Source organism: Notolepis coatsorum, assembly GCF_963971535.1.
Source record: "Notolepis coatsorum genome assembly, chromosome: 7".
In the NCBI taxonomy this organism is placed as follows: domain Eukaryota; kingdom Metazoa; phylum Chordata; class Actinopteri; order Aulopiformes; family Paralepididae; genus Notolepis; species Notolepis coatsorum.
In genome coordinates this window covers 30586677-30611880 of record NC_140171.1, presented here as the reverse complement: position 1 = coordinate 30611880, position 25204 = coordinate 30586677, and the positions used below count along the sequence as shown (strand labels likewise).

General features: G+C 42.2%; 2 protein-coding genes across 3 annotated transcripts in view; one reads left to right on the top strand and one right to left on the bottom strand.

Moving 5' to 3' along the window:
- The window catches only part of LOC311232112 (phosphatidylcholine:ceramide cholinephosphotransferase 2-like), a 62156-nt gene extending 43296 nt beyond the window's left edge, over positions 1 to 18860 (bottom strand). Inside the window, exon 1 of one of the 2 annotated variants that reach the window (XM_084318798.1) lies at positions 18678 to 18860. The gene's annotated coding sequence lies outside the window, so the exon portion shown is untranslated. The remainder of the gene's footprint in view (positions 1 to 18677) is intronic. The other variant, XM_084318799.1, reaches the window with a different exon arrangement.
- An 810-nt stretch (positions 18861 to 19670) lies between these two features.
- Positions 19671 to 25204, top strand: part of papss1 (3'-phosphoadenosine 5'-phosphosulfate synthase 1) — a 74268-nt gene continuing 68734 nt past the window's right edge. Inside the window, exons 1-3 of the mRNA XM_084318538.1 lie at positions 19671 to 19852; positions 20423 to 20537; positions 20642 to 20877. Coding sequence (XP_084174664.1) covers positions 19793 to 19852; positions 20423 to 20537; positions 20642 to 20877 — 411 coding nt within the window. The 5' untranslated portion in view covers positions 19671 to 19792. The remainder of the gene's footprint in view (positions 19853 to 20422; positions 20538 to 20641; positions 20878 to 25204) is intronic.

Genomic DNA, 25204 nt, shown 5'->3' with positions numbered 1-25204 from the left:
GGGCTTGAACTATGACCTCTGCCAGTGGGTCTTGGACTTCCTGACTGGCAGACCCCAGGTGGTGAGAGCAGGCAACTGCACCTCCTCATCCATCACCCTCAACATAGGGGCCCCCCAGGGCTGTGTTCTGAGTCCCCTCCTCTACTCCCTGTACACACACGACTGTGTGGCTCAGCGGAGTAGCAATACAATCATCAAATTTGCTGACGACACAGTGGTGGTGGGCCTGATCTCTGCCAACAACGAGAGGGCCTACCTGGAAGAGGTCAAGGTCCTGGCGGGATGGTGCCAGGAAAACAGCCTCTCCCTGAACGTCAGCAAAACAAAGGAGATGATTGTGGACTTCAGGAGGTCGGGGGTCAAGGACTACAGCCCCCTCAGCATCGACGGGGCACCGGTTGAGAGAGTCAACAGCTTTAAGTACCTCGGAGCCTACATATCCGAGGACTTGACATGGACCACACACATTGACAGTGTTGTGAAGAAGGCACGACAACGCCTCTACTTCCTCAGGCGCCTTTCCAAGTCAGTCAGAAGATCCTTAAGAACTTCTACTCATGTACAATAGAGAGCATCTTGACCGGCAACATCACCTCCTGGTATGGGAATAGCACTGCACAAGACCGAAGCAGACTACAAAGAGTGACACGTTCAGCCGAACGCACAATTGGAGGGGGGCTCCCCACCCTCCAGAACATTTACAACAAGCGTTGCAAGGGCAAGGCTAAGAGAATCATTAAAGACTCCAGTCACCCGAACAACTGCCTCTTTGAACTGCTGCGGTCAGGCAAGCGATACCGGAGTCTCAAGGCGAGCACAGAAAGACTCAGAAGAAGCTTCTATCCCCAGGCCATCAGGCTGCTAAACGAACAATGAATGAACACTACACAACAACAACCACCATAGATCCTCCCCTACACAACAACAACCACCAAACGCACATAGCACACACATCCACACGCACACACTCACTTTAAACAAACACACTGTAGCACCCACTCCACACACTTTATAGCACACACCCACTTTAAACAAACACACTGTAGCACCCACTCCCCACACTTTATATTTATTGATGAAGGATTGCACTACAACTCGTACACCTTACTGTAAACTGTACCTAAATTGTACCTCATCCCATTTCTGCTTTGCACTATATAGTACTGTACATTAGTACACTGCATAGTATTGTATATTATATGGTAACTCAGAACATTGTACATATGTCTATACCGAACACTGTGACCTCATTTTCTTCTTCTAAACTACATGCTATACTATGTTATTTGATACTATCTTGTCTAGCACAGTCTCTGGAGCGTAACAGTAAGAAGCATTTTGTATGAAAGTATTCTGTACTTCTGTATGACAACTATTAAAGAAACTTGAAACTTGAAACTAGTAATAGGCTAAGCTAACTAGCGTTAGCCGTTAGCTTAGCGTTAGCCCTGGGAAACGCTCAAAAGCGGCCTCTACAACACCATCCATTAGTGAGAAAAGGGGGTGGGTTATATTGACAAGGCTTGACAACAGAGGTTCAAATATAACTTCATATTTATTGGTTATTTGTTTATTTTATATCAGCATCCAGTCTCCACCGCTGTGTTAACAGTAACACTCTTCCTGTTTACATTTTCGAGCGTGACATTGATTGATTGATTGAATAGTTTATTGGTTTAGAATGGAAAATCACACATATACATTGGATCACAATATGAAAACAGGTATACATTTTCTCCATTTACCAATAGGATTTCATAAAACACAATAAAGCCATAGGCTTGTTTCCATTGTGGTCCTTCATCATTGGTGTCAGTGGATTTATGTACTGGTGTGTGGACGTGGGTGTTTGTAGTGTCTGTATGTCAGGATGTGTGGTATAAAAACAAAAAAATACATACAATAATATTCCATTTTATAGACAATAAAAGAATAAAAAAGGAACAACACATATTAAAACCCTTTGTTCACTACTCCCAGCTTCTGCTACTTATGATCCACCTCTTTATAGCTAATTTAAAAGTGGAGAAGGGGCTTATGGTCTTCAACTCCATTGGTAGGCTATTCCATTGTACTGCTGCTGAATATAGGAATGCGTTTTGGCCTATTTTCCTATTGCATCTCACTGGGACGATGTCTGTAGGGCTCCCCCTGGTGGCGTGTCCGTGTACATCCCTTACCATGTTAAAATATCCACTGAGGTACTGAGGGACAGTATTCCCGAGTATCCTATGTGTTATGTTGAGTTTTATTTGAGAGACCCTCTCCTCAACCCTGAGCCATTTGAGGCTGTTAAAATGTGTCTGTGTAAGGTGAGTCCTGGGATGGAGTTTTAAAATCATTCTAACTAATTTGTTCTGAGCTGTCTGTAGCCTACCTTTCAGTGCTACTGTGATGCCAGTGTACCAGGAGGAGCATGCATAGTCATAATGACATTGGATCAGTGCCCCTGCCAGGACTTCCATTGCTGACCTGTTAATATAGGTGGACACTCTACCGAGAAATTTTATTCTCTGATTGATCTTTGTGACCACCTTTTGTGCCATGCTCACCCCTGATAAGGTGTTGTCCAAAATACATCCTAAGTATGTGACTTCCTCCTTTGCTGTTAACTCGATATCTCCTACCACTACCTTGAACCCAGGAGACCTCTTAAGTCGTATGGCCGAGCCAAAAAGGATAGCTTCGGTTTTACCCAGGTGTAGGGATAACCTGTTTTCGACCAGCCAATGACTGATCTTGACAAGCTCTAGACTGAGTGACCTCTCTACTTCTCTTTTGTCCTGATGGGAGACCATGAGTGCAGCATCGTCCGCAAATAAAAACAGTTTACAATCACATGCAGTTTTCATGTCATTGATATATAAAAGAAATAAAAGTGGTCCTAAAATACTTCCTTGCAGCACCCCGCACGTCTGTTGGAGTGAGGAGGATATGGTCCCATTCATTTCCACTACTTGTTTCCTGCCTCTCAGATAAGACTCCATCCACCTTAAGGATATACTGTTAAAACCCATAGCCTTCAGTTTATATAAAAGTATGTTGTGGTTAACAGTGTCGAAGGCTTTTTGTAAATCTATTAAAACCATCCCACAGAATTGACCTTTGTCCACCTCTGTTCTAATTTGGTCTGTCAGATATAATAAACATGTGTCTGTGGAATATGATGTTCGGCAAGCGTACACGCTCAAAACACAAACCGTAAACAGAACCCGGAACGAACCAAGACTGAAGTGTGTACACAAACTAGAGGGGGGAGAGGGAGGGGGGAAGTTCGCACCCTAACCTGGAATGAGGACGGTACGGACCGGAACGGACCCGAATGGTGAGTGAGAAAGCACCCTTAGATTGTTCTAACTAGAGAATCTCAGACCAGTCTTAGTCTTAAACTAAGTTTATACAACTGACCCCAGTCTAAGGCTTAGATCAATCTTAAACAGTTTAACTGGCCCCAGGGAAATTCAGCCAGGGCGCAGTGTCAAGATGAAAGATCTGATGGTGATCGCAGGAGCAACTTTGGATATCATCTCAGACATTGCAAAGTTCAAGAAGTTCCATGTCAGGTTCCAGGCCAAGACACAGTGCATGTAGTTGGATGATTGATTGATTGATTGATTGATTGATTGATTGATAACTTTATTAACAGATTGCAGAATGGGTACAATACAGTACAGAGAGGTTTTGTATCAGGATTTTATTATCAATTACTAACGTCCTTGTATGAAACCCTCCAACTAGACTCTGTCTGGAGGAGGGATATACCAGACCTGGAAAGTGACTTTGATTGGCAAGAAGCATGGGCAAATGTCCGTCTTACATCAAGGAACCCGGACCATCAACAAATCAATCTTAACTATATTCACAGGACATACTTGACTCCTATAAGACTGAACAGAATGGGCCTTAAACAAGACTCAAAATGCTCCCATGAATGTACAAATGGAGACGAAGGGACATTTATGCACATGTATTGGGACTGCCCACCAGTTAAGGCATTCTGGAAAGATGTGACCCATCAATGATCAAAACTCGTATCTTGGAATATACCAGTACACCCCTCTGTATTACTATTGAATGATGTTTTTGAGTTTGCAGTAAATCCACAGCTAAAGAGATTGGTTTTATCGGGTATCACAGTAGCTAAAAAACTGATCGCATCACGCTGGTTTCAACCGGAAAAAATGTGCCGGAAGGTTTGGTTTCTTACATATCTCGATGTGATTTATCAAGAAATATCTACAGCAAGAATTCTGGGTCTCAACGAATCCAAAATGTCAATGTGGTTAGAAGTGGTGGAGAGAATAAAAGCTAGCTTATAATGGTAGTGTCTGGTTAGGAGTGAGGGATAATGGAGGTACTATCCAAGGAGGGGTCTGGGAGGGGGGGGGTTCGAGCTGGAGCATATGTGTGTAGGGTTTTAGAAAATAGGTATTAGGGGTATATCCTGTATAAGGCATTGGTATAATTGGTAATTTCGTTGGATATACACTGTATACGGTAAAATATTATTATAGACTTTTTTTTGTTTTCTGTTTCTGTACTTGCATGTCATTTTAGCCACCTTGATTGTTAGTTTCATTATGCATTGTGTGTTGAGTACTGACTTTTAATCATTTTTGTTTTGCAATAAAAAAAAAAAAAAAAAAACAATACAGTACAGCTCAATACACACAATTGTTAAGGGGATGCAGACCAGAGAAAGACTTTCGTCTTGTTTACATCAGGGTCCCCCATTTTCAATTCATCAGGAGATGGCACAAGGAGCGACGGAATCGGAGAACGCAGACTCAAGGTGTGAGAAAGGAATCTTTGTCAGTTACGACAAGAATAGCCCAGCCAATATGGTCTACTATCCGGACAGTGGAAAAGTGCAGAACCACAGACTGGTGAGGTTTGTGATCAAAACAATGGAGACACAGACTGACGTGGCGCCTGAGGGTGATGACTTTGAAGTGCAGAATAGGGCTAGCAAAACCAGGCAAAATAGTGATGTGAGTCCAGGATGTACTCACAGCCAGGTTCCAGTAACTAAGGTGAACAGCCAAGCATAGACAGGCCTCTCACTCGCCCGTGAGACCAACCATCAGACAAACCAGAGCCTACACAAGGACGAAACCAGGTTATTTGAATATGTATCTGTTCAAGTTAAAGTGGATACAGATCAGATAGCCTAGCTTAAAAGGTGTTTTTGGCCAACAGATCTGTATGCTTCCTTTCATTTGTGCTAGCTTGTAGCCGGATAGCTTTCTACTGACTGCACAGAGGAAATTGGTATATATCTTCTTGTTTGACTCTGGAGAAGACGTTAAGCGCATTTCCCATAATGTTGCCGTGTTCCTTTGAGGGGATAACAATGTGAGAGCAAGTGGGGGTGTTAACATACAGTATGCTCTCAAATGTGGAAATAGCCCTTTATTTGTGTGCCATCACATATGACATATGACATATGATGGACATTGTAAGCCAGCCAATGGGAGTGCTGTGCATGCATGTGACAGCCAATGAGGTGTGCTATGTGTGTCGCATGTGATGCCTGTACCCGATGTGTATATAATGATTGCGTACCTGTCAATAAATGTCCTACCCCCATTTTTCAGCCTAGCACTGGGTATACACGCCAGGATCGGTGGTACAATTATCAACAAATGTCAAAACAGAATGAGTAGAGAGATGGTGGGACATTGTCCAGTTTACTTTTATCCTACTACTCCTAATCCAGGGGATTAGCAAAACCAGAGATTAGAGTTTTTATAGATACTAGGTTCTTGGTGGTACTGGCTGAAATGTCCAGTGTACATAAAAATGCTCTTTGTGAGTTTACAACAGTGAGCTATTCTGGGGACGGTTATAGGAGTTTAAGCTCTATGTTTTTATGTTTTCCCTCTCCGGACGTTTACCAGAACGACAAGGGGAGTTTTCCTCTTTGGAAATCCAATCAGATCCTTATTTTGGGGTCTTGCCAAATGGAGCAGGGATACATTTATTTGAAGTGCATGTTTGTGCACTCGGTCAAGGTGACATGTCTTATCAGACTGTATCCTACTCAGAGTCCGGCTGCGGTGGAGGTCTGTTTCTGTCCTCCTGCTGGCTACTCATTCTCTCAAACATCTACCAAAGAGACTTCTGCATGTCCTGGGCCCTGTTTCTTGTACCTGGTTCAACTAAGTCGATCAAGATGTCATTATCCAGCTTCAGTTAACCCGATGTTTGAAGCCGGGATTTTCCTGTTCCTCGAAGGTGGATTCAGTCTCGTTAACTCAAGCCAGACTTGCGACCCAGGCTAAATGCGCGCGGCCGCTTCAGTTGAAAAGCCAGCACGTATCGATAGCAGAGAATCTGATTCTCTAGCGGCATTGATTGATTAATTGATTTAGAACTTTATTAACATATTGCAGTACGGCTCAATCGCCTCGCCGACAAGTTAAATGCGTTATCTATAGGCTAATTTCAAGTCCCTCATTACCTCAATCAATCAGATTATATTTCTTTAAACTTGCCTGCTGGATTGAATAATCAAATGAGATCTTGCTAGCGAAAATAATTAGTAAAACTGTTATACAGAATAACGATACGGCTCCCTTACCCATTGATTGATGTATGGTCGATCTTTTACTTATCTTCTCTGTGGTCTAACGGGTTGTTCTTTTGACTTTCACGCAGACGACCGGGGTTCGAGACCCAATCGTCTCCTTCTTTTTGCAATATAGGAATAATTCAATTTGGTGCACGTTGAGAGCTATATAAAGAATGTCATCCTCAATGCATGTAGATTTATAATATTTTAACTTAAAACTATGCTACCTTTGCGTATAATCATTAATATTATATTCCAAAAAATTATACTGGAAAGAAACCCCGGTCGCCGGGTTGCCAGGATTGAGCACTACCGCTGAGCCACTGTGCCAGATGGGATAAATTCATTGTTTATACATTAATGAACGAGAGACCCGTGTTTAGAATATTCTTTGTTTTGAATGAAGCTTTATCTCTTTATCCTCATTCATTAATGTGACGTCAACGGCTCATTCAATTTCTCAAATCCGTCAAACAGCGCATCTCATCAGACATCTTAATCCCAGTTACAATTAAAATAACCACATAATGTGTACATCGCACGAGCGAGCGCCACGGTATATATAACGTGCATTATTTAGGACAAAGTGAATTTAGTATCAGCATTTTGGGTCTATTTTACATTTCAAAAGCCCCCTCTGGAAGAATGGAGCACAAAAACGGAATTCAGAATGGTATAATGCAGATCGTAGACTGTGGGAATAATTTCAGGAAACGGGCTGTCACTTCTTTGCGGGGGCGTGGCGATGGTTCAGGCTAACTTGAACTTAAACTCTGCTTTCGACCAGGCTCAAACTTTTGGATCTGTTGTCATGGTGATTTGGAAAATCCAGGTACGGGGAACCGGAAAGTCCGGCTAACTCAGTTATCCAGTTAAAGTTATCCGGCTAACTCAGTTATCCAGGTACGAGGAACGGGGCCCTGAAGTTCCTCAAGGGGATCAATAAAGGAATATCTTATCCTATCCTATCCTATCCTATCCTATCCTATCCTATCCTATCCTATCCTATCCTATCCTATCCTATCTTATGTTCTCAATTACTTCTTTCATGTGATTATGGTGTAAACTGTAAAGTAAAAAACAACAACACATTTTCTTGCTGTTGTTGCATTCCTTGCACACAACATCCATTATACACATCACTTTAAATATTCATGTCTAACATTCACTTTAAACACGTTCAACACTTTTTAAACATTACACCATATTTTATTTGTACAAATTCACACTACCTCTTCTACCTCATTTTTGCAATTCATTTTCTCCTATTTGTACATTTTAACTTTGTATATTGTATATTTTTTGTATAGTGTTTGGTCTTTATTCTTTTACTTTTTTTACTGGATGACGCACAATCTCAGGAGTTTGTTCTGTGGGTGTGTTACAGTATTGTTTAATGGTACTTGAATCGAGAATTGAGACTGTTGCAAATGTTGTTTTTCTCTTAGCGAGAAGAGCAGGGAGTGCAGCTATGGAATACCTTTCAGACCCTATAGCCCTGTCAGAGAAGACCTAATAGGCCGATGCACAAGAACACACAGCAATCCTATTTTAACACCACCCTGAGCTGTTTGTTTAGCACAAATATGCGACTGCGTAAACAAAGATGTGCACACACACACACACACACACACACACACACACACACACACACACACACACACACACACACACACACACACACACACACACACACACACACACACACACACACACACACACACACACACCCTCTTTGTCAATTAACTGAATAATTGGCTGAATGAGCCATGATTATTTCTTGGAAAGTGATAAGCGCATCTCTGGAATGTCAATAGTTGTGTTTTGGTCTTTGATGCGTGATTGTATTCATTTGCAAACAAACTATGATATGGGAAATGCAATTTTACAGATTTGTCGATTAAGTCAGTCAACAAAATTCTGTGACTATTATGTCAACTATGATTTCATTATGTGATGTGCGTGCGCATGCACACACACACACACACACACACACACACACACACACACACACACACACACACACACACACACACACACACACACACACACACACACACACACACACACACACACACACACACACACACACACACAACAAGCATTGTGGGACACCAGACACACTTCCAAGGGCCAATAGTCTGAAAAAAAGTTTTTTTGACTGGAGTATACCTTTACAGGGACATACTGTGTTAATAATGTAAAGCATCAAGGCAGATTCTCTAAACATGGGTCAATGTCGCATGCATGTGAGCTGCCACTAGGGGCAGAGTGGCTAACGTGAGTGAGTGAATGAGTGAATGAGTGAGTTTCACATTATGGTGGTCACATTGATTGCATATTGCGTTTTAATTGGCTGAAAAGTACATGCAGTCCCAGGTCCGATAGTTCAAATAGAAAGAGGTCAGTAGTGTAGCGGTTATTGACCAATGTGCTGTTAAATCATAATTTACAATTGGAGTATTATCCCTGTGATCAACGCAAATCAACATAAATGACTACACCTGTCAAATGTATTCTGCTCGTTAGTCACTCTCAGGCCTAAAACGTTGCTGCTTGTTAGAACTTTGATTATGTGTCTCAACATAAATCTGAATCTGACAGCTCAATTGCAACGCAACACATCATGAAATCGGTAACATCGGTGAAATGAAACGAATGAATGAACTTCTATTGGTGAGCTACGCATTCATCACAATCAATGTGAACGCCCGTATAGCGACATTACCAGGTCACGCGCACTGATGTTTTCCCAGACACACTCCTTGTTCACCTCATCCATAGACCTCTTCATCGTCATCGTCAATCTGCCTGTGGTGAAAATGAAGGGTGTTTTCCTTTCTCATTAAAGTGACATTTTACTGGAGGATTATGTGTTTTACACGTGTAAGAGGTCTATTCTACCAGGGGCACTTACTTTGAAAAAAGCGTCAATCCGCAATAGCTGCACAAACAATCCAGCCTCCTAGGATGAAAACTGTGGCCGCTAGAGGGTCAAATCAAGTGCCCCTGGTAGAACAGATAAAGGGAAGGAACATGTCTGGGGAAATGTTGGTCCTCAGCAATAGGGCTGTCTTAAATACTTTGAAGCTTCGAAGCTTCGTTCGATGGGCATGGGATTCGAATATGAAAATAAAATTTGAATATATTTAAAAATAGAAATTCTAAAGAAATTAAGAGGCAAAATCAACTCTGCCTCTCTTTGTTAATTATAACAAGCAATGCTGTTTGTTATTTAAGATGAGGTCGGACTCTGCACTGACAGATTTGTGTTCATTGTGCTGCTTTTATAAAACCTCAAATGACTGCTTACAATATTTCATGAAAGCAAAGTGTTTCGTTTGTCTAAGATTTAAAAAGGTTTAAACTTTACAGCACTGACAAATTTGAACAAAGTGCTGTACAAGTCCCACAACATAACAATAACAATAACAATAACAATAACAATATATATATATATATATAAAAAAAATTATACTTAAAAAGAAATGTAATCTCGAAGCTTCGAATTAAAATCGAATCTCGGCCCCGAAGCTTTGAATCAAATTATTTTTTTCGAAGGTCAGCCCTACTCAGCAATACATCTGCCAAGTGTGAAGGTGATTGGATGAGCAGTTTTCAAGATATGTGTGAGGTTAGCCGTTATAGCGCCACCATCTGGTCAAATGGCATCATAATCGACACTGCACTCCCCTGGGTCATCAGCAATACACCCTTCGAGCCTGAGGTTGATCGAATGAGTGCTTCTTGAGATATGCGGAGGACATACACTCACAATAGCGCCACCATCTGGCCAAATAGCACTAAATCTGACACTGCACTCCCCTCTGTCGTCAGCAATACACCTGCAGAGTGTAAAGTTGATTGGATTAACGGCTCTCAAATAAAAAAAATTGCATTTATATAGCGCTTTTATCCAAAGCACTTTACAATTTGTTGCTCACATTTTACCCATTCACTCACACACCGACGGTGGAGGCAACCATGCAAGGTGCCAACCTGCTCATCAGGAGCAATTAGAGGTTAAGTGTCTTGCTCAACGCTGCCCGGGAGGAACGGGAATCAAACTGGGAACCTCCGGCTTACCAGACAACTGCTCTACCTCCTGACCCACTGTCGAGATATGCAAAGGAAAGGTCATACAGACACACAGACAGAGATTCCTTCCTTTATAGTTAGATGGTTCCCACTGACATAAGGTATACTAGAAATGATTTGTGCACCCTCCCAAAAAGGGAAAAAGAAAGTTGTGAGTGATTCATTTCCCTAATGATACCCCTCATTAGAGTAATTTGCGTCAGAACTTAGCTGTATATTGGGTACTTCCGCCTGAGTCCTGACCTGTTTACCTGTCATGTCTCGAGGGTAAAGCCAGCCAGTGTTGACCTAAGGATTCAAACCTAAACCTCTTGGAAGGACACCGTTACAAACTCAGGTAATGAATAGTGATGAGCAGACACACAGCACACGGCATGTGAACCAGAGGAAGCTCAACAAATCATGTTAAACCCAGATTCGGCTCAAACAAGGGACTAAATACGTTTCGCAATTATGCCACATCAATGTGGAACGCCCTACCTAAAGCTGTAAAGGAATGTGAATCCCTACCCACATTCAAAACCGCTCTTAAAGAGCACCTACGGGAGGCTGCAATTCGAAACTGGCCACCGTAAATGCCCAAAACCCCCACCACCTCCTAATAGACAGTCTCCTCCCCACCGCATGTATATATTCCCTCCCCGCTGTATGTATATCTCTCTCCCACCCACCCACCCCCTCCTAATGTACAGTCCCCTCCCCATCATATGTATATACTCTGTCAGGATCTAGGGGTAACAGTACTGTATATTTGAATACCATTTATGTCACAAATGTATCAGTACTAAATACCTATATGTCCCTATGCCATAAATGTCATGTATGTTGTGTATGTCATAAATGTCTATATGAATTGAAAATGGGGGACCCTGATGGAAACAAGACAAACGACTTTCTCAGGTCTGCATCCCCTTAACAATTGTGTGTATTGAGCCGTACTGTATTGTACCCATTCTGCAATCTGTTAAATAAAGTTTTCATTCATTCATTCATTCAACACCGTGGGAAGTGGAAACGTGTAATGTAGTTTGAATACTCGCTTTTCTTGTTGAGGCCCTTCCACTTAATGACATGAGAGAGCTCTTCAGCGAAGCCATTTCCATTCTGCCGTACTTGAAAGGCTTCTAGCCCCTTTAAAAGCTCCATTAATGGCTTTGAGGGCATCCCATCAGGCCCACAATGCATCACAACAACTGTCATTTGGGATACATACCGAACGGCATGTTTACTTCAGAAACCAAAAAGGTTCTCCAGGAACAGATGGGATTAAAGGAGAGAGAACGTGCACATGGTTGACCAATTTCCTCTGAAGAGAACATTATTGCTGTTATTATTGTTGTTGTTGTTGTTGTTGTTGTTGTTGTTGTTGTTGTTGTTGTTGTTGTTGTTGTCGGAGAGTCGCTTTTGGTAGAAAACCATCTGATTAACTCATAGCAGGTTCATATTCTATTATGTTACTAATGGATAGCAAGTTTGTTTTGTTTGTTTTCCCCCCCCGACTATAGGGTCGGCACTCTATTGGATAACAGCTAGATCTAACTAGATCTGAGCGAGCCGAAAAATGATGTAACTCTATTACAAGATGATGTCCCTTATGTTGTTATGGGGATTGTGTTTCATCTCCCTCTGCAGGTCTGTGGTCAGTAGTACTAAATGTTGAGGCTCAGGATCCCCTCACGTCAAGGTGCACATCCCTCTGCCTCTTATATATCAGATGGAAGTTGCCTCATCACATTCACATTTACATTCAGTCATTTAGCCGACGCTCTTATCCAAAGCGACTTACAAGTTCTGTACAACAAGTCAGCGGGAAAGGTACAACTCTGGCAGCTAAGGGTCAGTAACATTGTTCTTCAAACAGTGTTGAACTTGATTGCTACAGTTTTGAGTGCATAGTGGTATAGACATAGGTAGTAATATAGGCAAGGTAGATTCCTTAGTAGCAGAGTGCATACTAGTAAAAGACAATATGAAGGTTAGTAGTTTCTTTTTCTTCTCTCGTCTCCTTCATTTCAGATATTGATTGAAGAAGTGTGTTTTTAACCCTTTCACTACCACACAAAGTGTTAACCTTCTGTATTGTCGCAGACTCACAGTGAAAGGGTTAACCATTTGGTAGAGTGGTAGTGAAAGGGTTAATTGGCAGTGGAAAATTGGGCGGGATTCGTCTGTCCTGACTGTGGTGGGAAGGTCGTTTCACCGCCGTGGAGCGAGGACCAAGAATAGCCTGCTTCTCTTTGATGACCCCCCTGGAGCTCATCAGTGATATATGTGAGAATATACATTCCTACTTTTTTACTGTTTTATGAATCTAAACCAAATAAATCTCCTACATTTTAGTAAACAACAACAAACACAAACCTTACATTCTGATTTTCAGCTGTCTCTAGAGCCGAGGAACGAGTTACGTCTTAAAGGATAACTCCACTATTTTGGGAAATTAGCTTATTTAACATCTTCCCTGGAGTTAGACAAGAAGATACATACCTTTTTTGTCTCTGTGCATGCATTTTAGCTTTGGGAATAGACGCTCCGTTAGCATAGCTTAGCTTCATCACTGGAAGTGAGGCAGGACAGTAGCCTTACAGTGCCTTACAGTGTATTGCAAGGTCTGACATTGACCAAACTTGATATGCATGACCTTGGTGGGCTCTAGGTCAACTCCTGCAAAGGGGGTCAATGTCAGACTTTGCAATCAAAAGTTAGGGGGCTAATAACCCTTGCCATAATTTCAGTGCGCCCCCTAACTTTTGATTGCAAGGTCTGACATTGACCCCCTTTTCAGGAGTTGACCTAGAGCCCACCAAGGTCATGCATATCAAATTTGGTCAATGTCAGACCTTGCAATACACTGTAAGGCACTGTAAGGCTACTGTCCTGCCTCACTTCCAGTGATGAAGCTAAGCTATGCTAACGGAGCGTCTATTCCCAAAGCTAAAATGCACGCACAGAGACAAAAAAGGTATGTATCTTCTTGTCTAACTCCAGGGAAGATGTTAAATAAGCTAATTTCCCAAAATAGTGGAGTTCCCCTTTAACCGTTGTTGATGGGGGGGAAAAGAAAAAAGAAAAAAAATATTCTAAAAACGGCCACGATAACAGTTAACAGTTATTATACCATTCAGCTAATTCCTGCTCCTTTGAAGTCCCAAATAATATTAGCCCCACATCTTTTTCAGTCCGGTAAATCAAGACATGACCTCAATGTCGTACTCTAGGAGCAGGAAGCAGTATCTTCCTCCTTTAAAAGTACCTTGGTTGCATTGACAGCCTAGGATTGAAGAGGATGAGTCCCACAGCCCCAATGTTCTCATGGAGGTTTAGTACTTTGTACAATGCTACTTCCTACAGTGCTACATCCTACAATGCTATGTCCTACAGTGCTACTTCCTACAGTGCTACGTCCTACAATGAAACGTCCTACAATGCTACGTCCTACAATGCAACTTCCTACAATGCTACGTCCTACTACAATGCAACTTCCTACAATTCTACGTCCTACAATGCAACTTCCTACAATGCAATGTGTCTCCCAGTAATTCCCGGGAAGCCATTTTTAACATTTCTAATGATGACACCGTCCCATCCTTCTTATGATTATCATTCTAGGTGACAGCTAACCGGAGTTGTAGTCAGCTACAGTCAGCACAAGAAGGCAAGGTTTGTTATCATCGTGAAGTTGAAACCACCTATATTTCAACAGTTAATTTGATCATATAATCTGTGCAGTACGCTACATTAGTGTACAGTACAAAGGAGACACACACACACACACACACACACATGCAGTGTTCACCATGAGACTGCACTGACTAAAGTGCACCGTCCGTTGGGAGGTCAACACAGTATCTCCATTAAGCTAGTTTTCCATCGGTCCTCTCCTCTCTGGCGTACAGTACACTCTGTTTTCCCACCAGCCAGTGCACCCAGTGATGGAAAACTGGCAGGAAAACCTATTCCACATAGTCACAGGCAGTAATGGGTGGCTTGGCCGGCTCCACTACAGCCCCGGCAGTTCTATTTTCAGAGGAGCCACCCAGTTGCATTGAAGGCTGTATTTTACTCCAGGGGTGCTGGGACAACAGACATCCATTTTGGGGCCTTCGTAATGATACACTACTATTGCTGTACAGTGTACACTCATTTTCTGCTCCTCTCGCAACGTTGATGTTCCCTCCATCAAAGGCAGGGTTAAAAATAAGAGGCCGGCAGAAGGGACCCGCCCCTGTGGGGAGGGACTGGACACATGACAGGGAACCGGAGCGCGTGGCACAGCGGCCCTTTAAGCGGCGCGCTCTGACATCAATCACAGAGCGAAAAAAGTTAAACGATTCTAGTCATGATGACGGGAAAGTGTCCCCGTCAAACCTTTGAAATGTTACATCTGTGTTTGGGGGTCAAATGGACCTGCTGCTGCCACTACCACTTACGTCAATCAAAGAGCAATTTTCAATTCTAGCCTTCATGATGAAAATAGCCTCCCAGTCAAACCTTTAAAATGTTACATTTGAGTTGTATGTATAAATAAAAAACTGCACATTTGAGGAGTTGCTAGGCCTATTTTTCAAGTCCAAATCCCACTTTTCATGGCTTTATGCCTCTTTTGGATCAATTCCGAAACTAATGACGACTAACCTTGAAAATATGTTGCTTAAGGCAAGACATGAACATACAGATCTACGTTTGCATTAGCAGCTAATGAATTATGTAACTTTAGACAGTGGTTTACAGAAACAATGCCACAGACAGGCACAGGCACAGGCACAGGCACAGACACATGTACAGGCAAGGATGGAAAGACAACTTTAGAGATTTGTTTGAGCCTCCTTAAAAATGCCTTTCTGAAAAGTTACACAACAAATATGTTGACAATGGCCCATATGATCATAGAAGATCCCTCACATGTATTACACACAGAATACCAGCTGCTACCCTCACATAGGCACACATTTGTGCCACATTGAATAAGCCTATTAACAAGTACGATATAAATGGCGACCGGCGGTTGTGTGATAGTAAAGGGTTAACCATTGACATAATATGCTAGCCTGTAATAATCCCCCCTAGAAAAACCCACCTTGGATTTGATATATTGAAGATATTTAAATGTTTGTGTGTTTTGTTTTTTTTACAATCATTTGTGATGCCATCACACACACTGGCATTTAAAGGGTTAACATTCGAAATGTATTGAATATGTGGTGGTTGGTTATGATCAGGGCTGAAGTTGAATAAAAGATTTATGAAAGAAAAAGTGGAAAAAATGTTCATCATATAATATTTGTATGGCGTTTTTGAAGAGGACAATTTAGTTCCCTAATGGTAAGAGTGGGTATTTTTCAGTAAATCAGTGTTGTTGCTAATCATTGACATATGCTAGCCTGTAATAATCCCCCCCAGAAAAATCCACTTTGCATTTGATATATTGAAGATATTTACTTTTATTTATTTTTTACAATCATTTGTGATGCCATCACAAACACTGGCATTTAAAGGGTAGAAATTCTAAAAATCCTGCACCAGAATGCAGGAAATTAAGTCTTTGTAACAAAACATTTCCTGGTGGGGGACCCCCAGACCCCCCGCTTAAAAAGTGGCCTGACTGGGGCTATATTTCACACTATATTTCCCGACCTGAATTATTTCCCCAGTCCGGCCCTGGTAGTAGTAGTAGTAGTCGTGGCCTAATAGTAGTAGTAGTAGTAGTAGTAGTAGTAGTAGTAGTAGTAGTAGTAGTAGTAGTAGTAGTAGTAGTAGTAGTAGTAGTAGTAGTAGTAGTAGTAGTAGTAGTAGTGGCCTAATAGTAGTAGTAGTAGTAGTAGTAGTAGTAGTAGTAGTAGTAGTAGTAGTAGTAGTAGTAGTAGTAGTAGTAGTAGTAGTAGTAGTAGTAGTAGTAGTAGTAGTAGGAGTAGTAGTAGTAGTAGTAGTAATGGTATTATATTAGATTCAATGTATTGTCATTGCACAAGTACAAGTACAGAGTTCAAGGTGAATTAGTGTTAATATTATTGTTGTTGTAAAGAAGACTGATTACATTAACTTAGTCTTGCCTTATACAGCAGGGGACACACACGCCACTATGGATTAATGGGACTATCATGGACAGGGTGAGCAGTTTCAAGTACCTGGGAGTCCACATCGCAGAGGACCTGACATGGTCAATACATGTATACCAGAAATAAAAATAAAAGGGTGAAGCAGTGCCTCTACCACCTGAGACAACTGATGACATTTAAAGTATCAGGGAAGATACTCTAGTCCTTCTACTCTGGGGCTGTGGAGAGCATCCTGACTGGGGACATCACTGCCTGGTTTGGCAACTGCACTGCCCAGGACAGGAAGGCTCTACAGAGAGCAGTGTGCTCAGCAGAGCGTACTATGGGTATCGCACTACCACCCCTGCAGGACTTGTACACCAGGAGGTGCAGATCCAGAGCCTGCAGAATAGTGAAGGACCCTCACCACCCCAACAATAGCCTGTTCAAGCTGTCAGACAAGCGCCTCTGCATACATGCAGCAAGAACAGAGAGACTCAGACTCAGCTTCTTCCCACAGTCCATCAGAACACTGAACACGGATCTCTCCACACACAAGCACACATGAACACACACACACCACACATCCTCACTTGCACTCTCTCACACACCCCACACACAAATACACTATAAAAAAGGTCACTTTAAAAACACAACTGTATATTATTGTATATAGTACTCATTAACTTGATTTCTTAAGCTTAGCATTGTATTTTATACGTATTACTTTTTATCATGTCTATTCTATTTTATGATCTATTCTATTTTATTATTCTATTTTATTATTTGTATTTTTGCACAATCGAGGCAGGCATGGCCACCTTCATTTCACTCCATGTCTCATGTATGTATAATGTGACAAATAAAACTCTTGAATCTTGACATCTTGAATCTTCAAAATACAGAACAGTGCACGTCTGCTGACTGAACATCAAATGTAGCATCACTCCAGAAAACACGGCCCATTTCAGCACAAGTGAACATGGGCAGATCCCGGGTCAAACCACCCCACTACGCCCTGCACTTGCTGCCTTAACCACACATGGGTGGATGCAGGCAGGCGGTAATGTCTGGTTTATAGATGGGAGACTCCTAGGCCTCCAATATTACAGGGCAGCCGCGAGCAGATGTGTGTATGTGTGGGGCACAGCAGGTTCCCAAGTTTACTTTGAGGAGCTGCATACAAACCCCCCACACAGTAGTGACCAACATGCTCTATATGGGGCTACAGGAGGGTGAGGACCTAACTGGCCTCCTGTAATTAAAGCCATTTTCACATACAGCTACTGCAATTGGAGATAGACAACTTGATTACTATAATGGAATTATGGCAAGGGACATCAAAATCATTTCCCCCCCACAATCCAATATTAAATTGTACAGCCTGTATCGCTGCACTGTAGAAACAATGTACTGTATATTTTGCATTGTATTGTCGCATTGCATTGTGTAAATGAGGGGTACACAGGCAACACCTGTAGAATGTTGATTAGCCTATCACATCTTTCTGGGAAGTGCATGATGCTATGATAAGGAACCTGTTTATTTTTTTGTCTTTTTGTGGGGTGGGGGGTATATTACGAGATCATCATACCATACATATAGGCCTACAAACACTTCTCTGTATATATGCCTATCTGATATGAGGCATATTATTACTGTACCTTAGATTAGATAACTTCTTGTATTGCACGAAAAAATGTCAGGACATGCTAGCCTATAAAAAATAAATATATTCTGTCTGTTCAAAGGTTGATGCATACAGTATATGTCTAACATACTCTACTCTCTGATATCTAAAGGCTACAGGCTAATGATAAACTTCTATGTGATGTCTGAAAGCTGGATGAAATCGCAGGCTATAGGCCTATTATAATGCATAGGTGAAATCAAAACAGTAACCCAACATACCCCCCGCCGCATATAACACATATCCATAGGTTACGAGAGCAGTTTAGGATCTATCCTACCTGCCTTGAGTCTCCCAGGATCTCCAACTAGCTCCAGTTGCTTGGATCTCTCCTGTTGCGCCGTCTTCGAGCCGCGTTCAGGTTGTACTGATACATTGTAGGATGACTGTGGCGCTCGTCTTTGAGCGAGCGCTCCTCCCAAAGCCCAGATACCCACCACCACATCCAATTCTGGCACCCAGAATCCCCCCCCTGTCATTTGAAGATAACTATCCTGTAATAGACGCTGGATGATATAGACCTCAGTGTGCCCTCCTCCCACGGAACATCAGTCTGTAACTAACTATTCTTTATTGGTGGTGGTGGGTGCGGCGTCAGCTCCTTTAATCTGCAACGATTTAATCAAGCAGTCTAGGATCTTGCTGAAACACAGCAACTAGCGTCACTTTTATTTTCACAGCTATAGCCGAAGCCTATTAATTAATGACTTACATTTAGAAAATAAATATATTGCAAAATACTATAGTGCATCAAATAAAATCGAAACATAAAATGATGGTAACTAGTCTGTGATTATTGAGCTAAACCATAAGTCATTGAGTCTATAATAATTTAACACATGATATAGGTCTACAAACGACAAAAATGCATTTCTGATTATGAAAACCCATTCTAGTCAATAGTAAATATACATCATAAAACAGAACGAGATGCAACGAGAAGCTCGATGAAAACAAGATGAAACAGGTAACGGATCGGTTGAGCGATTCATATTCATATCGCTGTGCTCATCATCATGCAGACAATACAAAAAAAATACACTGACTTTAGATCGGTTTTTAAGAACAGACTCAATAGGGGATATCTGCAGAGCCGTCAAACCTAGTCCAACAAGCCACGAAGCCCCGCCCAGACGTTGGGCTTGCGGCTCTGCAGATATACCCTACTCTACTCAACAGACTGGATAGATAATGCATCACTTCCGGCTCTATGGCGTATGCCTCTGGCAAACCTGTACCCGGTTCCTGTACTGTTCCTCCATTCATAGGAGACCAGTGAGACCACTGTACAGGGAAATAGACGGTAACGGAGTTCGCGTTAGGTTTTAATTTATTATTTTAACATAAAACACATATACGTTAGCTGATTAAATAAGCTGTTACGTTCAGCAAGCTATGGATACTTCGAGCAACTCGCACAAGAAACAGAAGCTGACCAACGCGTCTGAGAGCTGGGTGAGTTTCTTGATGACATGCATTCATCACATTCGCCACGTATCCCACCCACCACCCCCATATCTTTCTCACAGCGACCATTAGCAAACCAGCTAGTCAGCAGGCTAACTTTAACACCTTAACCAAGCCTGGTCGCAAGCTAAATCTACCACTGTCTTCATAATAATAGGTTTAGCTGCTCAATGATACATTATCACATGCATTTGGCTTTGCATAAAAACACATACAGGCATGTTGTTAACGTTAGCAAAGTAACTATGAGATGCAAGATATTTAAGATGATGTGTCTGTTAGTTTCTTGCAGGGTAACGTTACATAACAAGCTTGTTGTTTGAAAACACCTCATGGGTGAGAGTTACCTGTATCAAATAACAGGAGGACGGTAGGACCCTTATGTAAACAAGACTAAAGTCTTTTTCTGGTCTTCTTCATCCTCTCTTAGCAGAAGTTCGTATTGAGCTGTACTGTATTGTTGTACCCATTCTGCAATCTGTTAATACAGTTTTCAATCAATCAAATGTGCTGGTTTCTGATCTGAGGGGTGACTTGAGATTACTTTATCTCTTTCAGGGAATGCAAAGAGCGACCAACGTTACCTACCAAGCCCACCATGTCAGTAGAAGCAAGCGCGGTCAGGTTGTGGGCACGAGAGGCGGGTTCCGAGGGTGCACAGTCTGGCTGACCGGTAAGTCCTTGCACAATATCAAGTTTGTTTGAACAGATCCCTTATCATTTTTTCCACGCCTGTTTCATACCTGTATGTTCTTTTTTCTCTCCTCTGGTGGCAAGGATTTTCGGGGGCGGGTAAGACCACGGTGAGCATGGCCCTGGAAGAGTACCTGGTCTGCCACGGCATCCCCTGCTACACCCTGGACGGGGACAACGTCCGACAGGGACTGAACAAGAACCTGGGCTTCACTCCCGAGGACCGCGAGGAGAACATCAGACGCATCGCCGAGGTGTCGCGGCTGTTCGCGGACGCCGGGCTGGTCTGCATCGCCAGCTTCATCTCCCCCTACGGCAGAGTGAGTGAAGGTGGGGTGGGGGAGAGGAGAGGTGGTGTGAAGGAAAGGACACGACAGGAATGGAGTAGAGCGGGATAGATTTTCATTAGCCTCTGACTCTGGTTGTAAATGTAAATGAGGGGGAATTCGTCCTGCATACAGTGTATGTGTCAACAGTGCCTGAAACCAACCAGGTGGTCTGGCAGATGTGCATGGCACCGTGATGTCAAGGGTCACTTTATTGTCCCATCTCAGCTTGTCCCATTATTTGTCTTGGGCTTACACCCACACTGCAGCTGAGAAAAAAAGTTCAACTGAAAACGGAATAAAGGACTGTTTAGTCTAGAGAGCGTGGAACTCTGCGTACTCGGCATGTAAAACATGGGAGGGGTCCGAGATAATTCTATTGGCTTGCCTTAGAATTAAATAGAATTCTATTGGCTTGCCTGTTAAAAAATAGACTGCAGGGATGAGTGACCTCTCACCCCTATGATCTTCCATGCAGTCTGCATCAGATGGACCAGTTTGGACTTTAGTTGTACAGACAGGTTACCAAACCAAACTGTGATACCGTATCTGATGAGACTCTAATACAGACTGGTAAAAAAGTAACATACATTTTTGATCTACGCCATGAACTCTTAAGGCGGCGTAGAAAGTGCAGTCGTTGGACGGCTACGTGGCGTAGTGGGCAAGGCGCTCGCCACGAAATGCTGGAGACGCTGGGCTCGTCAGTTCGAGCCCAGCACTCCACATTTGCTTTCAGTTTAGCTGGTCGTCCGTACTAATACACATTGGCCGTATTAGGGGGTGGGAAACTGATGGGTGGGGATCGGGCGTTGTGGACAGCGACTCCTACACGTCGGTTGGTGCGCCTGCGCAGTAGAATCAGGAAGTGTCGGGGGCAGCGTTAGCCTCCCACGCGTTACTCCTCGCCACTGAGAGATCGAGCTGCGCAGGTGAAAAGATGCGACTGCTATTACCTCAAGTACCGGAGGGGACTTGTGCTATGTATGACTTAGTCCACATTGCAGCCGGCTTGTGGGAGGCAAGAAACAGCGTCCGTGACAGGGGAGGGTTGAATTGGATGATATGAAATTGGGATGGGAGAAAAATATAGAAAAAATGGGAGAAAAAGTGGATACAAAAAAAGAAAGTGCAGTCGTTGTTGTAGTCTGCTACACAGGCTGTCTACATGGGTGTTCCAGGTTAATGAGTTATCATCAAAAATCCCAAGATATTTATATGGAGAGACCTGCGAGATGTTTGTGGATGACTGTTCTTATTATTCATCAGCCTCAGTGTGAAGGCTGGCTGACTCTAGCTTCAGGAATGAGGACTATTTAGTGAATTCAGTCTTGGCATAGCGGCCTTGCCTGAGCCAGGTGTTAGACAACATGACTTCACCTGCTGTCATCACTCGTCCCAACCTGACGAGTTGGGTCCTGCGTTTTTTAACCAGGGTTCCCAGAATGTTGCTTGTGTAATTAGGTGGTCTATTTAAGCTGACCACCAGTTTGCTGCTGCTCTCCTTCATCTGGTGTGTGTGGGGGGTATTGTGATGAACCTCTCTCTTGTCTTGTAATGGCTAGCTGACCAGGAAGTGATATGAAGCAGAGTATTGATGTAAAAACAAACAGGTTTTTACTTTCTACACAACAAAAGTGGTGTTTTACATTCATTTTCAATAATATTAACACACCTCCTGTCTGCCTAGCAATACATATACCAATGTATTGGGCTACTTGTAGGACTACTGTTATTTCTGCAGTTGGGCAGACCTTGTTTAGGTTATATCTAGGTAGAATGCCAATATCTATCCTGAAAGTCATTCAAACCCCAGAAATATATTATTATGGTGGTTCTCTGTTTAACTCATTGACCGCCGGGGATTAGACGGGTCCCGTTGTAGCTATGCCACGCTTTAAAGATAGGAGTGCGTCACCTTGTTTGTAGAGCTATATCTATATTCTATATTATAGCTATGGGGACAATACTATGGTCATTTGACAGTGACTTTCTTCCGTCCAAGATGCAAAAAAGAGATAATTTTTCCATGCATACGTTCGCACGTTATCCCGTGGTGAATATAATAATATAATATAAACGTTGGCGTTTCTTGCCTGGACACGCTACTATTCCCAAATCAAATGTATATAATAGGTATTATGTTTCATCATGAATGCATGAAGGGGGGGGGGGGGGGGGGCGGTCGTTTCTGATTCTTTGATTGCCAGTAACAGCATTCGTATTGAACACAAAAACGCTGATCAGCTGGATCGGTATAAAAACATTGCACTATCAAGCTAGAATTGACGTCAGATAGTCCTTACCTGTGATTGGGAGTATTCCAAAAATAATATTCCAATTGTTTGATCGCCATCTGGTCCATCTGATGTCCATCTGGTCCATGACATAACCCACCACAACATATGGATCGGGAGCATTTGACGCGCTTCAATGCAATCGGGAGAACCGCTCGACTTGCCCAACCCGGAAAACTGCGCCCGGAGACATTTGAGTGTAACACAGGGTCTGGAACAGGGTTTACTGCACTCTCGATACTGCCACCTGGGAGGATTTTTTATGATTGTCACACTTTTTACAGCATGTCATTTGCCCAAATATTGATGAGTTAGACAATTATTTATACAGCAAAATGTCTTATATATTCGCTTGCCCATATAATTCCTTGCATGTATATTCTGAATAGGAAATGTGCGAGGGCACGTGCGGTATGAACAATGCCACTCTCCAGTTCAATGATGAGTGCAACAACAACACTAACTATTATGAACGAGAATGCTCTGAAATACACAATATTAATGGGAGAAATTGCTAAAAGGGAGTACAGAGGGAGAAGGGGTTCAAATTTGATTGAAACTCAGGGAAACATGGAGGGTGGGCAGGTAATATTATATTTTATGTAGTTTGTAAATTATTAATTTATAGGCCTATTCATTCTGCAACATGAATAGTGGCATAAATGCTTCACCTCGAGCTCTGGCTTGCAGCTAATCATATGCCACAAAATTGCATTGGTGCATTGGGATTTTCAGTTCATGTGAAAGCGGTAGTTGTAGGGCAATCTACTCTGCCGCGAGTTCTGGATTCAAGATTCAAGATATTTATTTGTCACATGCACAGTTAAACAGACAAGTTACACCGTACAATGAGAATCTTATTTTGCTAGTCCCCCCTTCACACAGGATCACAAAATATATACTCAAACTAGAATAAAAAATATTAAGAAAAACTTTAATGCTAAAATAAACCATCTTAAAAAAGATAAATAAAGTAGAAAAATAAGGCACGAGTGACAGTATTGCACATTCAGTTCACAGTGTAGTGGTAGATGGATATATAATGCACTATACCAGGGGTGGCCAACCAGTCAGAGACTAAGAGCCACAAAAATTACTGTGGTACCACAAAGAGCCACACCATATACCAGCGTTTCTCAACCTTTTTTTTCAGTCACGGCACCCTTCATGTGTTTATAGGTCTCACCCTCTGGCCTCTGAAGTTGCTAATGTCTTTTTATTTGGGCCTCACAGGGTTAAAAGTACCCTGAGACCCACGGTTGCAAAATTACAAAATCACGTTTAGCCATTTAAAAAAATAATGTTTATTTAAAAAAAAATTAAAGGGGAACTATTTTACAATTTATTTCACTATTTGGGCACTTTTACACAATTCCTGTGAGTCTATGGAACGCCTAGGTTTTTTTTCAAAAAAAAATGCATTGTTTTGTATTTCTAATCAAGTACTCAAACCACATTTTTCTACCTCAAGATCTTAAGCCGTTTTGAGGCTGGGCTCCAACCACTGTGTGGCCTGGTGCCAACTGCCACATCAACTGCCACATTATTATGCAGCTGAGAAATCTCTGACATCACAGATATGCACATTTTCAGATGACTCAGTTCAGTGAGGGTGAATATTGTGAGAGGAGAATTGGAAGAATGCGCCAATATGAGAATTAGAGACATAGATCCTATTAATTTAAGTCCACATAACTAAGAAACAATGGTAAACACTGAAAAAGGCCATTTATAAGATAGTTCCCCTTTAAGCACATGTATAGTCAATTGGTCCTTGTTACAAAGGATCAGATTAAACCGAATATATATATTTATTGATTGATATATATTGCATAGTATTTGTATATCGTTTGATATCCCTTGTATATTCCTTGTACATATACACGGAATATCCCTTTAGCCTAGTACAGACCATAATATTTCATTCTCCTATTGGACAGCGGTCCACAGGCGCCAGGGCCATGTCTCCAGAGTCAGGTTCAAGGCCACCGTCAAGACATGTCTGTACATGCCCGGCCTTGCCC